The 21,425-nt window shown below is 35.0% G+C and overlaps 1 protein-coding gene across 2 annotated transcripts in view; it reads right to left on the bottom strand.

The window, feature by feature from the left end:
* Positions 1 to 21,425, bottom strand: part of PRKG1 (protein kinase cGMP-dependent 1) — a 1,124,480-nt gene that overhangs the window by 285,899 nt on the left and 817,156 nt on the right. For both annotated transcript variants that reach the window (XM_033130095.1, XM_033130094.1), the window contains exon 5: positions 9,106 to 9,169. In XM_033130095.1, the coding sequence (XP_032985986.1) occupies positions 9,106 to 9,169 (64 nt within the window). The remainder of the gene's footprint in view (positions 1 to 9,105; positions 9,170 to 21,425) is intronic.

The following is a 21,425-nucleotide window of genomic DNA, read 5'->3' as shown; positions in this document are numbered from 1 at the left end:
CTTTACATTTTTAGCAGTTTATCAAGTGATGTCACATCTATGGACTATGGCAAACTTCTCAGTCTCTGTACTATTAACATTTTGGGCTGGATGATTTTTGTGGCACTGTCCGATGCATTACTGAATGGTTAGTAGCATCCTGGCTTCTACCTACTCTCACCCCACCTTGTAAAAACCATAGCTGTCTCCAGACCTTACCAAATGCCTAATCAGCCCTTCAGGTGGAGAGCCTAGTAGGACTCAAGACAGCCAAACCTCTGACCCGTCACTTCCAGCTGTAAGGAGTTTCATTTGTTCACCTCAGTATGTATGTAGGATAAATATTTTATATATGTGCCAGTATGTGAAGGGAGTTGGTAAACACTGGTCAACATCTGAAATTAACTATTTTATATTAGTTATACAATTTATGACCCACAGCAATACTGCAAGAGGCAGAAACTGCTATTATCCCCATTCGTAAATGAGACATTCATAAATGATGGGTTAAATAGTACGTCCGAAGTCTGTTTTTAGAGATGGAACTCTCCATCCTCTAACCCATAAAATAAGTCTACTAAGTTAAAAATAAATCTAATACTCTCCCCCAAAGTATTTTCCAGGGCAAATTTCTAAGTTACTTCAACTGTTTTATTCCACTGTTTCTAGCAATATTGCCTATACTCCACCATGTCTTCACCATCTTATACTTCCGGATTTGTGTGTGTGTATGTGTGTGTGTGTGTGTGTGTGTGTGTGTGTGCAAAACTCTAAACTTCTCCAGTTACCTTATCTTAGTGGATTCCATCCATTATTCCAACCTGGTGAAATATTTTGGGTCTTTTTCAGGTGTAGAACCATGGGTTCAACTCAGGTGATGTAAGTTGAAAAATGAAAAACTGAGTATTTTGTGCAATGTGGAATAGGTCATACAAATAAATAAAACTAGACTTTTGGTGGTGAGCATGCTAGAGTATATGCAGATACCAAATTATAATGTTCTACGCCTGAAACTTATATAATGCCATTAACCAATGTTACCTCAATCAATCAATCGATCAATTAATCAAATGAAAAAAGAAAATAAAGAGGTAGAAATTTCAGGGTGAGAACGATTGTCTAAATGCTTATAGTTCAAGTTCTAGATCAAGATGTATCCTTTTTCATTGGATACAAATAGAGAAAACATTATTTTTTTCCTTCTAAACTCTATGCCTTCACATAATGCTTTCCTTCTCCCAAAAAAGTGCTTCCCTTCCTCTCTCCTCCTTGTCCATTCCCATCCCTCCCCTGAAAATCTCTACTCTTCATTGAATTCTCAGCTGAATGATATTATGTGAGTGGGGCCCTCAGAGAACAACATGTGACTCCATCTTGTTACAATCCTACCTGATTAAAGCCCTCATGTACCCATTCTCCTTATAGCCCCAAATGTTTTCTTCAGTGAAGTTATCACAACTAGAATCAGGTGCCATATTTACTTCTCTTTTAACAGTTTTCTTAAGATATAATTCACATATTACAAAATTCACATTTAAAGTATACAAATCAATAGTTTTAGTATGTTCACATCTTTGTGCAACCATGACCAAAATCTAATTTTAAAATATTTCCATCACCCTGAAAAGTAATCCATATTTATTAGTAGTCACTCCCTATTCACCCTCATCCTCTCAACTCTAGAAACCACTAATCTACTTTCTGCCTCTATAGATTTGCATTCTAGATATTTCATGTAAACATAATAATACACTATGTGGCATTTTACTCTTACTTAGCATAATATATAAAGGCCATCCGTGTTGTAGCATGTATCAGTACTTCACTCCTTTTTATAGCCAAATAGTATTCCATTGTAGGAGTATACGACATTTTATCTATCCATTCATCAGTTGATGTAGATTTGGCTTATTTCTAGTTTTTGGCTATTATGAATAATGCCATGAACATTCATGTACACTTTTGGGTGTGTGTGTGGACATATGTCTTCAATTCTCTTGGGTAAACACCTAGGTTCTGGGTCACATGGTAACTCTATGTTTAACATTTTGTGGAGTTTTCAAACTGTTTTACAAAGAACTTGCACTATTTTTTCAATCCCACTGGCAATATATGATAGTTGTGATTCCTCCACATCCTTGTCAACAATTGTTGTTGCCTATCATTTTTATTCTAGTTATCCTAGTGGGTATGAAGTGGTAGGTCATTATGGTTTTTATTTTTATTTCCCTAATGACAATTAACGTTAACATTTTTACATGTACCTATTGGGTTTTGCATATCTCCTTTGGAGAAATATCTACTCAAGTCATTTCTCATTTTAAAACTGAATTACTTATTATTTTATTATTGAGTTGTAAATGTTCTTTATATATTCTAGATACAAGTCCTATGATGGTTAATTTTATGTGTCAACTTAGCTGGGCCATGGTGCCTAGATATTTGGTTAAACATGTATCTGGATTGTTCTGTGAAGGTGTTTTTGTGGATGAGACTTACATTTAAATAATGGACTTTGAGTAAAGCAGATTACCCTCCATATTGTGCGTGGAACTTTTCCTACCTGTTAAAGGTCTTAATAAAACAAACAAAGGTCTTAATAAAACAAGAAGGAATTCTGCCAGCAGATAGCCATCGGACTTGAACTACAACACTAGCTCTTCTGTGGTCTCCAGTCTGCCAGCCCATTCTGTAGATTTTGAACTTTTCCAGCTTCCATAATCATACGAGCCATTCCTTAAAGTAAATCTCTCCCTCTCTTCCTCTCTCCCTCTCCACACACATACACCCATACACACACACACACACACACACACACACACACACCGCGCACGCGCGCGCGCGCACACACACACACACATATCCTATTCCTTCTGTTTCTCTGGGAACTCTAACACAAGTTCCTTATTGTATATATATTTACAATATTTTCTCCCATTCCACATTTACTTCTATAATAGAATAAGACATAAAGATATTAATGTTAAACAGTGTTATCTTTACTTTTTAATCTTTGTACCCTGCCACAACACATACGTGTGCATGCGTACCACCCAAGCTTTTCCCCTTCAAAAGCAGCCATTTCCCTCACAGAAGGGAAGACCCAAAAGGACCCAGGGAAAGCAAAACAGACAGTTAAATTTCAAATTCAGAGTCCTTTAGGCCAAAAGCAATTGAGAAAGAATAGGTTCTTTGAATTCCCTCCAGTCTGGCTTTGAATAACAAGAGCCAAACTTAAACGAAAGGGAGAGAAAGTTTAGTGATAACAAATTTCAAAGAAAACTAATAATGTTCCTGTCTACTCAATCAGTTTCTTTCCCAAAGACTCTAGGCCTGTGTAGAGTGATAAAAAGAGAGCTTCCCAGCTCTCCAACAACTCAATCAAATATTGGCTTTCCCCTGTGTTGCTCACAACTGGAGAGAATGTGAAGGAAGCTGGGAAGACATCAACATGATACCGTAACACCAATGAACAGCTGCACAGCTAAAATAATGAAATATTTAATCAGCTCTGCTGGACCTTGCAGTGAGGAGTGCCGCTGTTACATTAACCTCCTCCAACGATGGCCCCTGGACTGTATAATCTGATATTTGCTTCCTACCATAGTATCAAGCACTGGTAAGTTGAAAATGTCTTCTCCTTGCCTTTTTTTCTGTCTGGTTTTACTTTCTCATCATGTCCCTCCTAGCAATTCAAGAAGTCTGAGGAACGTTATTTGTCTAAGACATTGTCAGGGCCATAAGAGTTTAAATATCCAAAAAACAAAAACATAAATAAATGCACCATTCAGGAACGCAAACCAGAACAACTCATTATTTAGGCTCAGATGTGTCCAAGATCCAATCATAAAATATTTCAGACCCAAAGTTAGAGAGCTCTTAAAAAGCTGGTGAAACAAAAAGGTTTTTTTTTTTAAATTTTGAGATTGCCAAATCCAATGTTTTAATGAGAAAACCGTACATGAAACATATTTCAATATAAGTAAATAAATAGTTTTGCTATGATTTATTTTCCATTTAAAAATCAGGAGATTTAAATACAGAACAAATGCCCCACTTCTATTCACATAGAAGAAAAATAGGCTATACCAAGTGGTGAAAAGTAATTTGTTGGCTTAATTTGGTTCTTCAGTCTTGCATTTTCACTAAACTATAGTTTTCCTTGAGTTATCTAAACCTGATCACCCTCACGAGTGAAAGCATAACCCCTACCCAAATTAATTTTCAAGCACTCTTTGTGACATAATATTAATTTCTGCTCCTCTTCTCTATAAAAAAAAAAGTTTCTATTTGTCATTTTCTTTAAAGATGTTAACACAGTTCTGATATTTGTATATATGTTAGACACTGGATTTATTCACAGTGACATGTTTCCATTGTATTAGAGTAGGTAATCATTAAAAGGAGCTATTTCTCAGCTGAAGAACAGCTAAGGTTTGTTTCATCCATTTGAAAAATGTTAATTCAACTGTAGTGACTAACCATGTGTACATAAAAGAAGAAGGAAAGTGTGTTAGGTTGTTATAGTAAGAAACAAGAGATTAGATCCTATCTCATAATTTCACAGCTCTTTTCCTTTAACCACCAGTACTTACTAGGCCATCGAAATAGATTCCAATACTTGACTAATTAAGTTCAATATATATTTAGCTATAATTACGGAATAGCATAGAGGTTAATGAAGCTAGTTTATAAAGTCAGAGCTTGCTATTTCCTACATGTACCTAAAAGTTATCTTATATTTTACAAACTGTAAAATGGCTTCTCTAGCAAATCATATCTGGAGCTCTCAAAATGATCGATATTTATTTAGACTTGAGTCACACCGGGGAGAAGAACCTACTATGGTGACAATGAAGGTGGATATTTAGAGAATCAAGTAATTATTTCAATTTGTCTTGCGAAACACAACTGAGGAAAATATTTGGATACTATGCTTGACGATCTGAATCAGTCTTTCACCAAGAGCCTCTTCATAGCTACACACATACACATGTCTCAAAAGGACTAGGGAAACCTTTTATATGTTCCTGAAAACAATTGCTGAGAAATTCAACATACAAAGGAAATATTTCTACCATGTGATGTAAAGGAAAGGGAGAACAGGGCACAAAACGGATCCACTAAAAACAAGGATAATATTTTGTTTCATAATCTCATAGGGAAGCACACACAAATGGGTACATCCACACTGGAAATTACAGAGGGGAGTAGGTAGGTGTTTGGCTGGGCAATAGCAGAAATGATTCATATAAAGGAGGCTTTTTCAGCTCTAGATAGGATGCCCCAAGTGTCATATATTTTTCCTCCAGTCCTATATGGCCTCCTCGATCACTTCATCAATAGCATTATGCTTATTCCTCTTTCTATCTGGTCACACTTTATTTCTCTCTGTCCCTGCCTCCCTCGTCTCTAGTCTTTCTTTTTGTTTGCCTCTTATGCTAGAAGTATTATTTTATAATTAATATAAGGAATGAAATAGTCAATAAGAAAGTCACTCTACATACAAACCACCCACCCTCACGTGGGTTATTTTGCCGTAGCATTCTAACTGGTCTGCTCCTCTATAATCCCTTCTTTTCACACTAGCCAGAGAGATGCTATTAAAATACAACTTTGATCATGTCCCTTTACTACTTACAACCCTCTAAATCTAAACATTACAGTTAGAATAAAAAACAAACTTCTTATCGTGACTACCCTGTTTCCCTGAAAATAAGACGTAGCCAGACATTCAGCTCTAATGCGTATTTTGAAGCAAAAATTAATATAAGACCCGGTCTTATATTATATAAGAATCATTTATAGAGCTATTATTATTCTTTTCGTAGAACATAGCAAATGCTTATATATTATATTACATTATATTATATTATATTATTTATCTGTCTACTTTACATTTTGTCTATTTACTTCATTTTTATGTCCTCAAAACAAAGTGTGTGGGCACTTAATGATATGTTTCCATTTTCATGTGGCATTGGTATAGATTATACTGTGGCTCACAGAATCCAAACATAAAGCATCTTCTGATTAGAAAATCTGACGTAAAATACTAAAATATTTCTTTGGTCAGAATCATTTATAGAGCTATTGCTATTGTTTTTGTAGAACATAGCAAATGCTTATGTTATGTGATGTTATGTTTGTTATGTTATGTTATGTTATGTTATGTTATGTTATGTTATGTTATGTTATGTTATGTAAAACCCGTTCTTATTTAAGTAAAATAAGACCGGGTCTTATTCTAATTTTTCCTCCAAAAGATGCATTAGAGCTGATGGTCTAGCTAGGTCATATTTTCGGGGAAACACGATAGCAAAACCCTCTGCCATCTGTCCTTGCCTAATTTTCTCGAGCCTCATCTTACCTCACTAGAAACCTTCCTTCTGTTCCTTACGGACAGCAAACTCTTTTATTTTTTCGGACTTTATGCCTGCTTTTCCCTCTGCTTGGTACACATGGTACCTCATAGCTGCATTTAGATCTCAGGTGAAATATCACCTCCGCAGACAGGTCTTCCATTTGTAACGCAATACAGAGTGGCTTTATCACTCTATGCTATTTTCCTTTGGACCTTCTGGTCTGTGCCTTCCCCTGGAACATATGCTATGGGAGAACAGGATCCAAACATCAATTAAAGCATCTTCTGATTAGAAAATCTGACGTAAAATACTAAAATATTTCTTTAGTCAGAATTATTTATGGAGCTATTGCTATTGTTTTTGTAGAACATAGCAAATGTTTTCACAGCTGTGGAAAAAGAAAGAAAATGATTAAAGGATTTTTTTTTTCTTTTAGGGGCTTGATTGGGACTAGTAAATTTGTACTTTAGTTAATTTCGTTAAAAAAAAGGAAGAAAAGGTCATCAGAGAGGTCTTCAGTGTATTCAACAAGAAAAGCAAAGCGCAAAAAACTGGGAAAAGTAGTTTTACATTTACAGAGATTTCACGTACAGTGGTCAGCACATTTTGAGAGAAATACAGTCAGTATTTTTTCTCATGAATTTTTTATGCTTTAATGTAGGAATCAAATATAATTTCTGCTTTATGTTCAGATATAAGATAAGGGAGAACAATAAATCATAGTGAAGTTTACTTCGATAAGCCTCAAATTGAGTATCTGTGTATATGAAATTTGGAAGTTCTACAAATTATAGAATTACTGGTATAGTTAGTACCTGGAGACAAAAACATTTTCAGTATCTTCCCAATTCACCCCGACTATATAGCACAACTCCAAAAATCCTTCAACCTCGTGAAACTAAAATCCATTGATCTTACAATTTCTCACTGGCCCATGCTTCTTCCAAGACTCTCCCCTTTCCCAAGTTAAATTCCAAGGGCAATCATTGTAATCCTTTCTTCAGGAACCCTCAACTTCCTATTCCCTCCCTCAGGCACTCATTTTTTTTTTTTTTCCTGGCAAAATACCAGTCCTGGTTAAATCTAAGTATCTGCCTACTTGACATCTGAATCCAGGCAAACAAATGGGGCTGGAACACACACACACACACACGCACAAAACCCTCAGCTTGACTAAACTAGACAGGCTTCTTCCTGACTCTTAGGCTTCTGCTCTCCCTTTTCTTTACTTTAAAAGCTTGCAACTGTAAACTCTTTTTTTTAATTTTATTTTTGTATATTAGTTTCAGGTATACAAAACATCATAATGATTAGACATTTACACCCCTCACAAAGTGATAACCCTCTCAAGTCTACTACCCATCTGACATTGTATATAGATGGGTAGCAGACTTGGGGGGGGGGGTTATTCCCTAAGTCTGTATTCCCTATGCTGTACTTTACATCCTATGACCAGATAGATAGATATTTAATTATAGTTGACATTCAATATGACTCTACATCAGCTTCGCGTGTACAGCACAGTGGTCAGGCATCTATCTACATAGTCTATGAAGTGATCCCCCCGATAAGTCCAGTACCCATCTGGCACGTTACATAATCTTTTAATCGGCCTCTTCAAGATGCAAAACTTTTCCCAGGCTTTGGTGGTTGTACAGCTCAAGAATGTCTCTCTCAAGGACCCAGAAGCCATCCCGTAGGAATGTAATCATACAAGGGTATAAGGCCTCTATCTCTCAGTCTCTGTGGGAGGGTAAGAGCCTAACTTCCAGAAGGGATAATTCACAAACACAGATGACCTAATCGCATTGACCAATGTCCTCCCTACTGGAGTCCTTGCCCACTAGTTCATTTAGGGACTTACAAATCCCCCCATCTCTGGTTCCAGCAGAGTTGAGTTTGATCTGTCTCCCCTATTACAAGTCTAAAATAAAGTATTCCTTGCTAGTTTAACTTAGATTTGGGATTGCCAACATCAAGTGAGTCCTGAATGATGCCTGGCAACCGTACTGTGTTGTCTTAGTCCATTCACGCTTCCACTTTTTCTCATACCTTCTCCTCCATCCTCAAACTTCTCATACCTCTACTTAATCCTCATTCTCAGTTGATAACCTTGCTTTCTAGATCACTGAGGAAATAGAAGATACCAGAACAGGCTTTCTGGGGAAAACCACTCCTCCAACCACCTACCTGCACGTGTGCCCAGATTTTCCGCTTTCCTTGTCTCTATAAGTACCAGAGACCCTATGCACTTGTGCTCTTTCAAGACTCTGCTTGTGTAAACCTCCTCTGTCTCCTGCTTCAATATTTTTGCGCTTTATAGGTTCAGAGAAAAATAAGTAACAGTGGCACTTTCACATTCAGTCAGAAAATTATGTGTGTAAAATATATTCATATGCTAGTAAAATATGTACCCACTGCTAATTCCCGTTGTAAAATTGCTGACCTGAAGCTTCAGAGTGGCAATTACTACACTCTTGGCTTATACGGATTAAAATAAGAGAAATAAGCCATCTCCCATCCTTGGAAGTCAAAGTAACATTGCATTTGCCACAATGAAGTTTTCCTCTTCCTATAGTTGATTTGCATATTTCTGACTATGTATAAATGTCAGCTGAGCTGCTTTTTATCGAAGCCGAATAAAACGCATCCCAGAGCTTTAAACGATTTTAAAGGTCTCCCTGCAGTTTGTAATTTGTTATTACACAGCTCTGATGGGCTGGGTCCCCTCTGGAAAAGTTCAAGGGTTAAAAACAATTACCTCTTCAAGGACGTCAGCAAGCTTACTGAGGATCTCTTCAGGAAGGCTCTGGAATGTTGGAACGCTGGAAAATAAAATAGAGATGATGCTGAAGGCATGAATAGCAATTTGCTTTCATAAATAAAACATCAATATGTCTGAATGAAAATGCAAAAGCATTTCACAGCAAAGAATCTGTAAATGAAAATCAAAGCAATAACTTAAGTGTGATTTGATGACTAACAGGGAAAAGACATGTAGTAGAAAGAACTTGGGGGTTGGACAGAATCACGATCAAATCCTACTTACATTTATCTGTGTGACCTTGAATGCCTCCGCTATAGTGGGAGAAAAACACTCTCTCTCTTATCAGCCTACTGTCATCAGACTCCTTGCAGTTCCATCTCCCTCTCTGGGTCCCTCCCCCCCCCCCCCCCCACACACACACAAGCACACGCACGCGCACACACACAATTTTTCACAGGACAACTCCTACTCATTCTTTAGGACACAGCTTGATTGATGATGATACATTCAGACATGTAATCATTCATTCAACAATGTTGGAATCTTCCTACTCTCCCAATCCCACCCCTGCTCGATCAGGTACTCCTATTATGAACTCTTTCATCCCTTACGACAACTGTAATTCGATAATTGGATGTTTATTACTGGGCATCTTCCCTGCTAGAATTAAAACTCCACAAAAGTAATATCTGTCTTGTTTAACCCCGGTATTTTCAGTGTTTTACATATAACAACTCAATAACATGTTTTAAATAAAATTATGAAAGTGTGAGGATGCTTCCTAGGACAGTTCTAAGGATCAGACCAAACAGGGTAAAGAGCCAGACACTCATAGCAGACACTGAAAAATGTTAATTTTGTTCTTTCCATCCTCTTCTCTTATTTTTCCTCATTGACCAGCAAATGATAAACTACTGAATAATATTGAATACACGAAGCAACAAAACTTCTTTTATATGTGAAATAGTAATGATTTAAAAAAATAGTCATTGATACATAATTCTTGAAATTCCACTGGAAAATCTAACTGGAATGTGGACCTAAATTCTCATTTAGCCCTACATCAATGCTTGAATAGAGAAAAGACTATAAATGAGTGCAGATACATTTATATGTATACTATCTGACTGATAGAATAGTTTTGACTTGTTTAGAAGGATACCATGAAAGAAACCATAACATATCATTTGAATACAAGCATGAAAGTTTTACTGTTAATTTGTCTGTCATTCTGATTCCCATTACTTAGTATAAATACTATTGATAAAATCCCAACGTTTTATACAGAGGTATAACAACTCACCCAGGACCATCTGTTCCACCAGATTTACTGGTGTGGTCTGAGCCATGTGGGTTTTAATGTCCAGAAGGCAGCCTATTTCAGCATCTGGATAGAACATAGCACAGAAAGAGACAGAGGAAGATAGAGGAAGCTGTTTCCAGAAGGTATGGAGGTTGAAAAATGAAGCCCTTCCTTGTTCTTTAAATGAGCTATATTTCAGTTTATCAGAGATGTAAGAATAATTAGAATGTTTCTGTCCCAGTGAGTATTTATGGAAACACAAACTACAACTGAGTTTTTCTCATGTGATTATAATTGGCCCCCTCTTATGACAGGCCTGTTACTGCTGTGTTATGTCTATATCAAGTCATGTTATAATACTTTCATTGTCACGACAGTTCTTATCTATGAGAAAAAATTTAATATTTGCTTGACCACATAACTCTAAATGAAAACAAAAACATTAAGTTTTAGGAGGGCATTTTAAATATATTATCTTTTACAACTTTACTTATTTTTTTTTCAGCTTTATTGAGTTGTGATTGACAAAATCGTAAGATATTTAAAGTGTACACTGCGATGATTTGATATATGTATATTCTGTGAAAAGACTCCTCCCATGTAGCTAATCTATTTAATAACATATCTTTTACCTCACATATTTATCTTTTTGTGTGTGTGAGAACATTCAAGTTCTACTCTCTTAGCAAATTTCAATTATATAATACAATGTTATCAACTGTAAGTGCCACCTTATACATTAGATCCTCAGACATTACTTATCTTATAGCTCAAAGTTTGTACCCTTTTACCAGACTCTCCCTGCCCCTCAGCCCAGTGACCAATTTTCTACTCTACATTTCTATGAGTCTAGGTTTTTATTAAATTCCATATATAAGTGATACCATCCAGTGTTGTCTTTCTCTGTCTGGTTTATTTCACTTGGTGTAATTCCCTCAAGGTTCATCCATATTGTTGCAAAGAGCAGGTTTCCTTCTTTCTCATCCCTGATAATATTCCATTGTGTATATATATCATGGGTTTTTTTTACAATTTTAAATGCCTCAAAATATTCAGCAGCATTTACTACCAATAAGAATTCAGGATGATTTTTAAGAAGAATCACTAAAAATTATTAATAATAACTGAAGCTTGTAGATTTAAGAAAATGGAAATTAATTAGCAGAAAAATAAGAGCCTTTGCTTTCATAAATTATTCTGAAAACAATTTTGCAGTCACCTTTAAAATCCTAAGATTTCTATCTCTCTAAACACTTAGATAAGTTCGCTCATGTAATTAATCTGCTTTCTAAGAATTATTGGTCCACTGATAGCTTGAACACCAAGAACAAAAGAATTGAGGATATTTATAATTTGAAATTCTAGCCATGAAATATCTTGGTTGAATTTTCTCAGAAACATCAAAAAACATTAGTGTAGACTCCACTAATTTTCATATCTGATAACTCAAGATGAAATCATCTATGATTTAGAAAACTTAAGGCAAAATAATTATAAGGACAAACTTCCATAAAATGTTTAAACAGTAAAGAAGAATATTTTCACTTATGTAAAAAAATTATTTATGATAATTTACATGCTAATTATAAGTAATTCTTACAGATCTATTAAAACATTTGGTCCCCTAAGGACTTGAAATAGGCCTGAAATTACAGAACGCACTTGAAAGTAATATAATAGAGATGATTTAACATGTGGAGCATTTCCATTGGATTTTCTAACTGAAAGAAGTAAGGAGTTGGAATTTGTGTGGACAATACTAAAAGATGAGATTTGAGTGGTTTCTGTTTGCCAGGTACTGGACTAAGGGTTTCATAGATAATATAAATTTTATTTTTATAATAACTTTATCAAATACTGTTGTTACTGTCACCCATTTTACAGATAAGACAACTGTAATATTGAGAGTTTGCCTGAGGTCACACGACTCAGTATGGGTGAAGTCATTTTCCACCTGAATGACTGTGAAGATAATCACTTAGTAACACACTTTACAGTAAAAGTATTCAGAAATGCCACATGTAACTTTCAAAACAGTGCTATATTTTTTGATAATCATTTAGAAACGAATTATTAATGTTAATAACACTGATTTAGTAACTCATTTATTAACCAACTTTTTGCTGTGAAAAACAGTATCAAATAAATTGAAAGGCTGAAAGAATAGTCCAAGAATCACCTGTATCCCCACCACCTAGATTTGCAGCTGTTAACATTGTGCCATCTTTGCTCTATCTCTACCTTCAACCCATTTATTTTTCTGTATGTGTATAGATAGATTTTATAATTTTTGATGAAATTTTTAAAGCTGCAGATATCATCAAAATTCACCCGTAATACTTTTTGTTTTTTTTAAGGAGGGTGCAGCTCACACTGGCCCATGCAGGGATCAAACCAGCAACCTTGGTATTATCAGCACCACGCTCTAACCAACTGAGCTAACCGGCCACCCCCTTAATTAATACTTTAGTATATATATCCTAAAATATAAGAACAATTTTTTTTTTCTTTTCAAACCGGGATCCATAAAAATCCACACACTGCTTTTAGCTACTATGTTTCTCTGGTTTCTTATTCTATAACAATCCTCCCACCTTACCCCCATTAGTACGTTAACTTTTTGAAGAGACTGGGACAATTGTTTTATTGGATGTCCCTCATTCTGAATTGGTTTAGTGATTTTATTTCTGGTAATCTACTATAGAAAATAACTAACAGTGAGGGGAGGGAACTAAGTACAAAGAATTTTATTACAGCCATGTGTCTGTAAAAAAAAAAAAATGGGCCTCTTACATTTTTTTTTTAACATAAAAACATACAGCAGCAGTACTCAAATGCGGTCTGGGAGCCCAGGATTTCCCAAGACCCTTTCAAGGGGGTCCTCAAAGTCAAAACAAATAGTCTAAGTTGCAATTTGCCTTCTTCACGTTTCTTCTTTTACACGTGTACCATAGAATTCTCCAGAGGCTATATGATGACATCATTATTTTGATGGTTAATAGGTGCATGCTTGTATGATCCTGATGTTTTCTAGAATTTTTTTAAGCTAGTAGTAGTAGGTTTATGATATGCATGCTAGTTACAGAAATTAACTCAGTATTTTTTCAGTTCTTCTATGTGCTCTTACTAGTTAGTTGTCATATGCCTGCTATAATCTCTATAAATTTATTATCATTTAATAAATCATTCTTTTGAAATTCTGAAGTTTTCCTTCTTCCTAAGTGGAAAACAATAAAAAGTAAATACATATGGATATTTTGTGTTGCAATAATAGGTTTATACATTTTTCAAAAACATTTGTAACTTTTTAAATTTTATCTAAAATTTATAATTGTAGAATTTTGTAATAATTGTTAATATTAAGAATTTAATAAAAGAAAATTTATTATACAATTCTTATTTTTAAATAAGATTGGAAGATTCATATTCTCAAGCCACAGCTGCCAATTTCTAAGTCTAAAGACACTGCAAAATTTAAAAAAGGACACATCAGAAATTAACTGAATCATGGACTGAGTCAATCTAGTCCAAAGTAATTTAGAGACACTGGAAATAAGAAACAAAAATACGACCCAAATATATCTTTGCCTCAGCATTACAGATGATAATAATTTACCTTATTGTCTTATGTAACAGAACATTTTAAAAATAATATCATGTCAGTTGTTAATAGCATTTTGATCCTAATTTTTCAAAATTTTAAGAAAAGTATATTGACTTTTTAAGTGTAGACATAATGAAGTTTTTAAAAGCCAAAAAAAATGTTTGGTAAAGCTTTTCAAATTAGAAATATAAAAGTAAGTGGAGCATCTTACAGGGTGAATTTCTATACTGCAGTGACTGCAGAAGCCCACAGGATAGCTGAGCGATTAACAAAACCCTCCAGGCTTCACGTTACTGAATGCCTGCTTGATGAAGTCAGGAAAATAAATAATTGCACTGTCTCTTTCCAATGACATAGCGCCTTACTGAATTAAAAACTAAGCTGCAAACATAAAGACGAGTTAAGATTTTGCCTGTAGAATTGTACTTTTGCCTTACAAATGAATCATTCTATACCCATGGTTTAACTTGCTGTTTAGCTTGTTATTTATCTTGTATCAGAACCAACTAATCATCAAATAAGATAATCTTTTATATGAATGCTTGGCAGCAGACACAAGTGATACTGAACTAGTAAGTGTGCAATAACTTTTAAAATCTTATAGCTTATCCTGGAATAACTATGTTAACATTTGTACTGATGGTGCAAAAGCAATGGTGGCCCCTCAGCACATCTTAAGGCAGTAACACCAAATTGTCCTAGTTGTCATTATAATTTTTCACCACATATAGCAAAAAAAAAAAGAAAAGAAACAAAATAAAATGCCAGTTGCAATATAAGATTATTTTAGTGAAACAGTAAAAGCTATTAATTTTATTAAAATTTAAACTTCATGTGTGGATCATTTTAATATCATGTGACAAATGGCAAATAAAGATAAAGCACTTCTGCTGCAATATTGAATTATGATGATTGTCTCAAGGAAAATGACTTGTGTAATTGTTGGAGTTGCAAGCTGCATTGGCTACCTTTTTCATGGAACATCATTTTTACTTGGCAATGACCAACAGACTTTGGTTATTCAGACTTAAGTATCTGGTAGACAGCTTTTTGAAAAAGACAAAATGAGCCTGTCACTTTGAGGAAAACAACAGACAGTATTTGTTGCCAAAAATATAATTCAAACTTCCGAATAAAAATTAAAACTTCAGAAAACTTTTGTCTGCTCTTGTGGGCTTAAAAGACTTTCAATACTTGAAGACTTTCTGATGAGATCACTGGTGATATTTGATATTAACAAATGAGAGGTTTTTTTTAATATTGGAAATTCTGTATAATTCAGTAAACCAATATTTTCCAGATGACCAATGCAGGATGTTACAAAATCATGTATGGGGAAAGATCTATTCAAAGTACAAGATGGATCAATGGATTTTAATGTAATGAAGTACGAAAAAAGTTCATGGATGTGGTTTCTGAAGCCATGCTGCAACTAAGCTTTAATAAATTACCATTTGTTGGTTTGGGGATAGTATCAAATAATGTCCACAATTATCTGAAAAGGCCATTAGCATAATCCTCCCTAGTGGCCTGATTTTTTTATATACTTCAACCAAAACAACAGAAATTCAAAAAATGGAATGCAGAATGCAGAATCAGATATGAGAATTTGCTGTTTTCTACTAAGCTGGATATTGACAGATTTGGAAAATTATAAACCCAAGCCTCTCTTTTCACTAACTTTTTTTTTTTTGGTAAAATAGTTATTTTCATTAAAAATAGGCTCGGGGATGGCCGGTTAGCTCAGTTAGTTAGAGCGTGGTGCTCTTAACAACAAGTTGTCCACTGTATCCCCACATGGGCCACTGTGAGCTGCACCCTCCACAACTAGATGGAAACAACTACTTGACTTGGAACTGATAGGTCCTGGAAAAACACACTTAAATATAAATAAAAAGTTAAAAAAAAATAAGCTCTTTAGGTTAACATGTGCTTTGTTTATTTTTGATGTTTTTAAATGAATTAGTAAATAAATATTTTAAGATATTATAATTTTTAACTCCTAATACAGGCAGTATCAATAGACATAACCCACATAAATCGAAGAACCCCTGACATACACTGATTAAAAGTAATTTATTGATGAAAAGGATATAAAACATGGAATACTTACAAGATAATATTACAAGGAAAAGATAATACAAATGATGTATAGCATACAATAATCATGTTTTTATTAAAGACCGTTACAATTATGAACAGAGAACCTTTGCAGGAAAATGTCAGGTTGACAAGGATTGTGTTAGGCTCAATTACTGTTAGTCTTTTTTTTCCTCTCTATTTTCTTATATTTTCAATTTTTTTCTCTATTGTAAATGTATCTTTACAATACCAAAAAATATGAAATGCACAATTATGGTTATGACTAGATAAAATGTATCTTAATGGGTCTAAAAAGAAAAAAAAGTTCCATATTGTTGATAAAATATTATAATTTAACTAATTTACTTGTTTATTAAAACTTATTGAGTGCCTACTATGTGCCATAACTTATTGTAGGTGGCAAAGATTCCTACATATTGATTAGAAAAATATGTTTTAAAAGAATAAACATAAATGATATATATCGTACATATATATTTATATATATATATTATATATCATATAGTATGTTAAATAAAGACAGTAGAATTTTACATTATAAAAAGTCAAACAGGGTAACAGGGTTTACAATGGGAGGAGGAGTAGGTTGAAATATTAAACAGGACCAGGATCTCCTCATTGAGAATGTGAGATTTTAGCAAAAATCTGAGAATGGTGAAGGAGATAGTTAACTGGAGATCTAAGAAAGAGCAACCAGGCAGAGGTAAGGAGGGCAAAGGATTTTAAATGCTAAGTGAATTCCAGAAGCAGCTAAGTGCTTAGGGTGTCTAGAGTTCAGTGAGTTGGAAGAGAGTGGAGGGGGAGGGCTCAGATCACAAAGGGGCTAGTAGACCATTCTAAGGATTTAGCTTTAATCTGAGTGAAATGTGAAGGTGAGGTGTGACATGGTCTCACTCACTACACATGAAAGACATTCCTCTGTCAGCTCTATAGATAATAAACTGCAAGGGGGCAAGAGTAGAAGCTGGTAGACCAGGTAGAGCCAACTGCATGAGCAATAAGAGAGTTCAGAAAGGGTGGAAGCAATGGAGGTGGCGCGGAGCAGTTAAACTCTGTTATATGTTAAAAGTAGAAGCAGCATGATTTCCGGGTAGTGATTTTCTTATCCACTTCATGTGGATAAGAGAGAAAGAGGGGAGACAATGACAACTCTGCAGTTGTTAAGGACCTTACATAAAACAGTTTTGTTTTTATACAGAAAAAGCAATATTTTTATAATCTACTTAGTAGCAAAGCATTTGATTTTTTTCAGAAAGTTTTAGGTGTTTTTTTTTTAAATATAACCAAAGAGTATCAGGTGTAACCAGGTATGTATAAAGCAAGTTCTCTCTTGAATAAACATAAGTATTGAAATAGTAATAGTTCAACAATGTCCTCTACCTACCGCAGAGCATCCAGAGTTACATTAATTATCTTTGGGTAGCATTTGGGGAACAGCAGACTTTTTATTTTGTCATAAGAAATCAGCTCTGTATCAAGTTTAATGCCAAGAATACTGACAGGTATTGTTTATTTCTGAGCTAGTAGCTTCCTACAGCTCATTCCAATTAAATAAAAGCAGAAATCTCTGGCTTGCCCAAGAAATCAATTTCTATGGATGAAAGATTAAAGTAAGGACCCTTCTTAACCTTACAGCTATCTGATTTTCCCCTTTATGAGATGATCAGGTTGTCTGCCCTCAACATGTTTTTCTCCCTTAATTGGATGATTTGGCATTGATCTTGGTTCAGTCTGTTATACAATAGTCTTATAACTGGTCTTCCTTTGCCCCCTCCGTTGTTGTCTCCCACCCCAATTTACTTTACACATCACTGTCAGATTATTTTTTTTCTATGAGTAACATTTAGCCATTATCACACAATGGCTCCAATTCTTCAATAGCTACCTATTATCTATCAGATTATAAGAATAACAAGAATTTATTTTGCATGTAAGACTACTTTAGATAAAGCAAACCATTATTGACACATGAGGTATAATTTTATCACCGATGAATATAATTTAAACTCCTTGTCCTGGAAGACGGTATGGTTAATTAAGCATATGGGATTTAGAATGAAAGAGAATCAGGTTGAATTTTTCTCTGCTACTAATTATTAGCTATGCCTTTGGCAAGTAATTTAACCTCTGTAAGTCTCAGCCGCTTTAGCTTAAAAAGGGGGGACAATACCACCTGCAGGTAGGGTTTTGATGAAAATAAGCAAAATAGTAGATGTGAAGCATTAAGAAGGTGCCTGACACAGTAAACTTTCAATAAACATTAGCAGCCACCACAAGGATACACAGTTTTTGTGCTAAATGTTATTCCTGTTTAAGATGCTCAGTAATCAAAATCAACTTTCAATATGTCAGATATGGATCTCAGGGTAGACTCAAGAATGTGGGAAATAACCATTTCTTCATTTTCTTAAATCAAATTATATTTGATTTGGAGTATCAAACCTTAGTTTTCAGTAAGATATTGATTCATTATATTCATTGTTTGGCTCTTCCCCAAGGTCATACCTGAACCTAGGAGGCATGTCATGCCCAGAAGGCGGGGAATAAAGTCTCTAATCTTCCTGTTATAAGGGTCACATAAAACCCTTGAAATCCAATGGCTCTCAGTTTCGTGACCACAGAGGAGGAATGAAACCTTTGATCAAGCTCGGAAGTTTGGTACTTCCAGTCAGCCTCCCTAGGGAGTCCAAGCAGAGAAACCCTCTCTTGGAGAAATATCTCCAACGTTCTCTTCTTTCTCCTTTTGACTCCAGATACCCTTTGTAATCCCTTTAAATGCATTTAGGCTTTGAGAATACATTGGAGGTGTCTTATCGTCTGGAAGCTTCCAGTATTGATCAAAAACTGAGATCACAAAATGCAAAGAGCCTACAAATCTGCCTTGAAAAGGAAAAATGGGATAATATAGGGAAAACGATTTCCATAATTTACATTTGAAATGTAACTGTCCTCCAGATCCATCCCTAACATTGGCAGCGCCTTGATCTTCTGTGCAACCATGTGCCATCCACCAAAACCATCCCATCCTTACACACAGACACAGCTGCTTTTTGGTCAACACTCACACAGAGGTGGGAAAAATAGCAGGGCAGGAAGAAAGGACCTGGGAGGAGGCCAGTGCAGACCCTATAAACAAACTCAGGGCCAACCGGGCAGGAAGGTCCAGGGTCCTGATCTTTGCACGTGGTATTGAAAGGATCAGGGCACATCCTTTTAGTTTGTCACCAAGAGGAGGGGCATACTCAGGAGAAACTAGAGGATGGCCCTTCCAAAGTAAAGAGGTCAGGGACAGATGGCTCTAAGAATGGTACAAGTGTCCTCTTCCCTGGTTTTCCATTCCTTTCCTGTCCTTACTGAGTGCTATAAACACTTCCTTTCCCTACATAAGCCTTAAGTTGTATGCCTCTTCTCAGGTAAACTCTGCAAGTACATTTTCCCTCATCTCTTTATTCAGTTGATATATCCTAATTCAAATGATTTAATAATGGTAGAAATTGTTTCAATGTTTAAAAAGACAAAAATCTATGAAACAAGTATTCCTGCAACTCTCATTTAGACAAGAGTTATATTCTCATCAATTACGTATCTTTCTTACCATCCTAACTCCAGGTAGTATGTGTAAGAGGTGGGAAAATCACTTCACCATAGTAAATTTCAGTGTTTTTATTTCTGATGTAGAAATATTAATTCTGGCCTCAGCAATTTTAAACAAATGCCATGAATAGTATGAGTGAAATTGCGTTTGAAATTGCTTTAATTTCCAATGAAGCCACAAAACAAATATCAGTGATTGAGTTACTTGAAACACAAAAATTCTTTTAAAAATTTCTAAAAACTATCTTCTAAAACCATGCTATACTATCTAACTACAAACTATCAAATTTGATTTTAATGTTATTCAATTCTGTAGATTACCCAGATTTTCCAAAGCAAGTACCAAACTCTTGCAACACATTTTTGGTCAAAATGCCATAGGCTAGTTGTTTCCAAACTTTAAAGTCATTTGAAGATCTGATTCAAGAAGTCATGGAGTAGGTTCCCAGAATTCAATGTATTTTTTAAATTTTAAGAAAATATATGTAACATAAATGTATATTTTAATCATTTATAAAGGCGCAGTTCAATGGCATTAAATGTATTCCTATTGTTGGGCAATCATCACCACTATCCATCTCTAGAACTTTCTCATGCTCCCAAACTGAAAGTCTATGCCAATGAAACAATACTGTCTCATTTTCCTCTCCCTCCAGTCCCTGTAACCACCATTCCACATTCTGCCTCTATGAATTCAGACATGCTAGCTACCTCATATAAATGACATCATATAGTATTTATCTTTCCATGACAGGCTTAATTCACTTAGCATAGCATCCAAAAGTTTCATCCATGTTGTTCAATGTATGTTTTACAAGCTACTCCAATGATTTCAGTTGGTATATGCTAATTTCAAATAATCACTAACACTCAAACGTATTCAAGCTGATTTTCTAAAGTGCAGATAAGGTTTTCAAGCTATATTATCGGTTTATTTTTTATATTTTATTTTTAATGTGGTAAGAACAATTGAGATTTACCCTTTTGACAAATGTTTAAGTGCAAAATACATTGCTGCTGACTATAGGTACAACATTGTACAGCAAATGTGTAGAGAATTCATCTTGCTTTACTGAAATTTTATGAGTATATACCAAAGTTTCTTTCTTCAATTATATGTAGATGGGTATTTAGGTTGTGTCTACATCTTGGTATTGTGAATAGGGCTGCAATGTACATGGGGATGCTAATATCTATTCAAGATCCTGATTTCAATTCTTTTGGATAAATACCCAGGAACGGAATTGCTGTATTCTATGGTAGCTGTCTTTTTAATTTTTTGAGGAACCTCCATACTGTTTGCCATAGCAACTTCATCATGGTGCATCCCTTCCAACAGTGTGCAATGGTTCCAATTTCTCCACATTCTCACCAACATTTGTTTTCTTCCTTCTTCTGCTCCTTCTCCTGCTCCTGCTCCTGTTCGTTCTCCTTCTTCTTCTTCTTCTTTTTTTTAATAGCCATTATTCTGGCTAACAGATTAGAGGTGATACCTCACTGTGGTTTTAATCAGTCTTTGAATTCCCACATGTTTGTATAAATTTCATTAAGACTCACCTCAAGGACAACTTCTTCTGGAAAGAGGTCCCTGACAACTTTATCTCTATAGGGAAGTAGGCATCCAGCCTGAATAGCACCTACTATGTAGTAACTAAGAGTGGGGACTATAGAATCAGGAAAAACAAAAAATGGTTTGGAATCCCAGTGCCT

The sequence above is a fragment of the Rhinolophus ferrumequinum genome, chromosome 16 (genome assembly GCF_004115265.2).
Source record: "Rhinolophus ferrumequinum isolate MPI-CBG mRhiFer1 chromosome 16, mRhiFer1_v1.p, whole genome shotgun sequence".
NCBI lineage: Eukaryota > Metazoa > Chordata > Mammalia > Chiroptera > Rhinolophidae > Rhinolophus > Rhinolophus ferrumequinum.
This window is presented reverse-complemented; position numbering and strand designations above follow the sequence as displayed.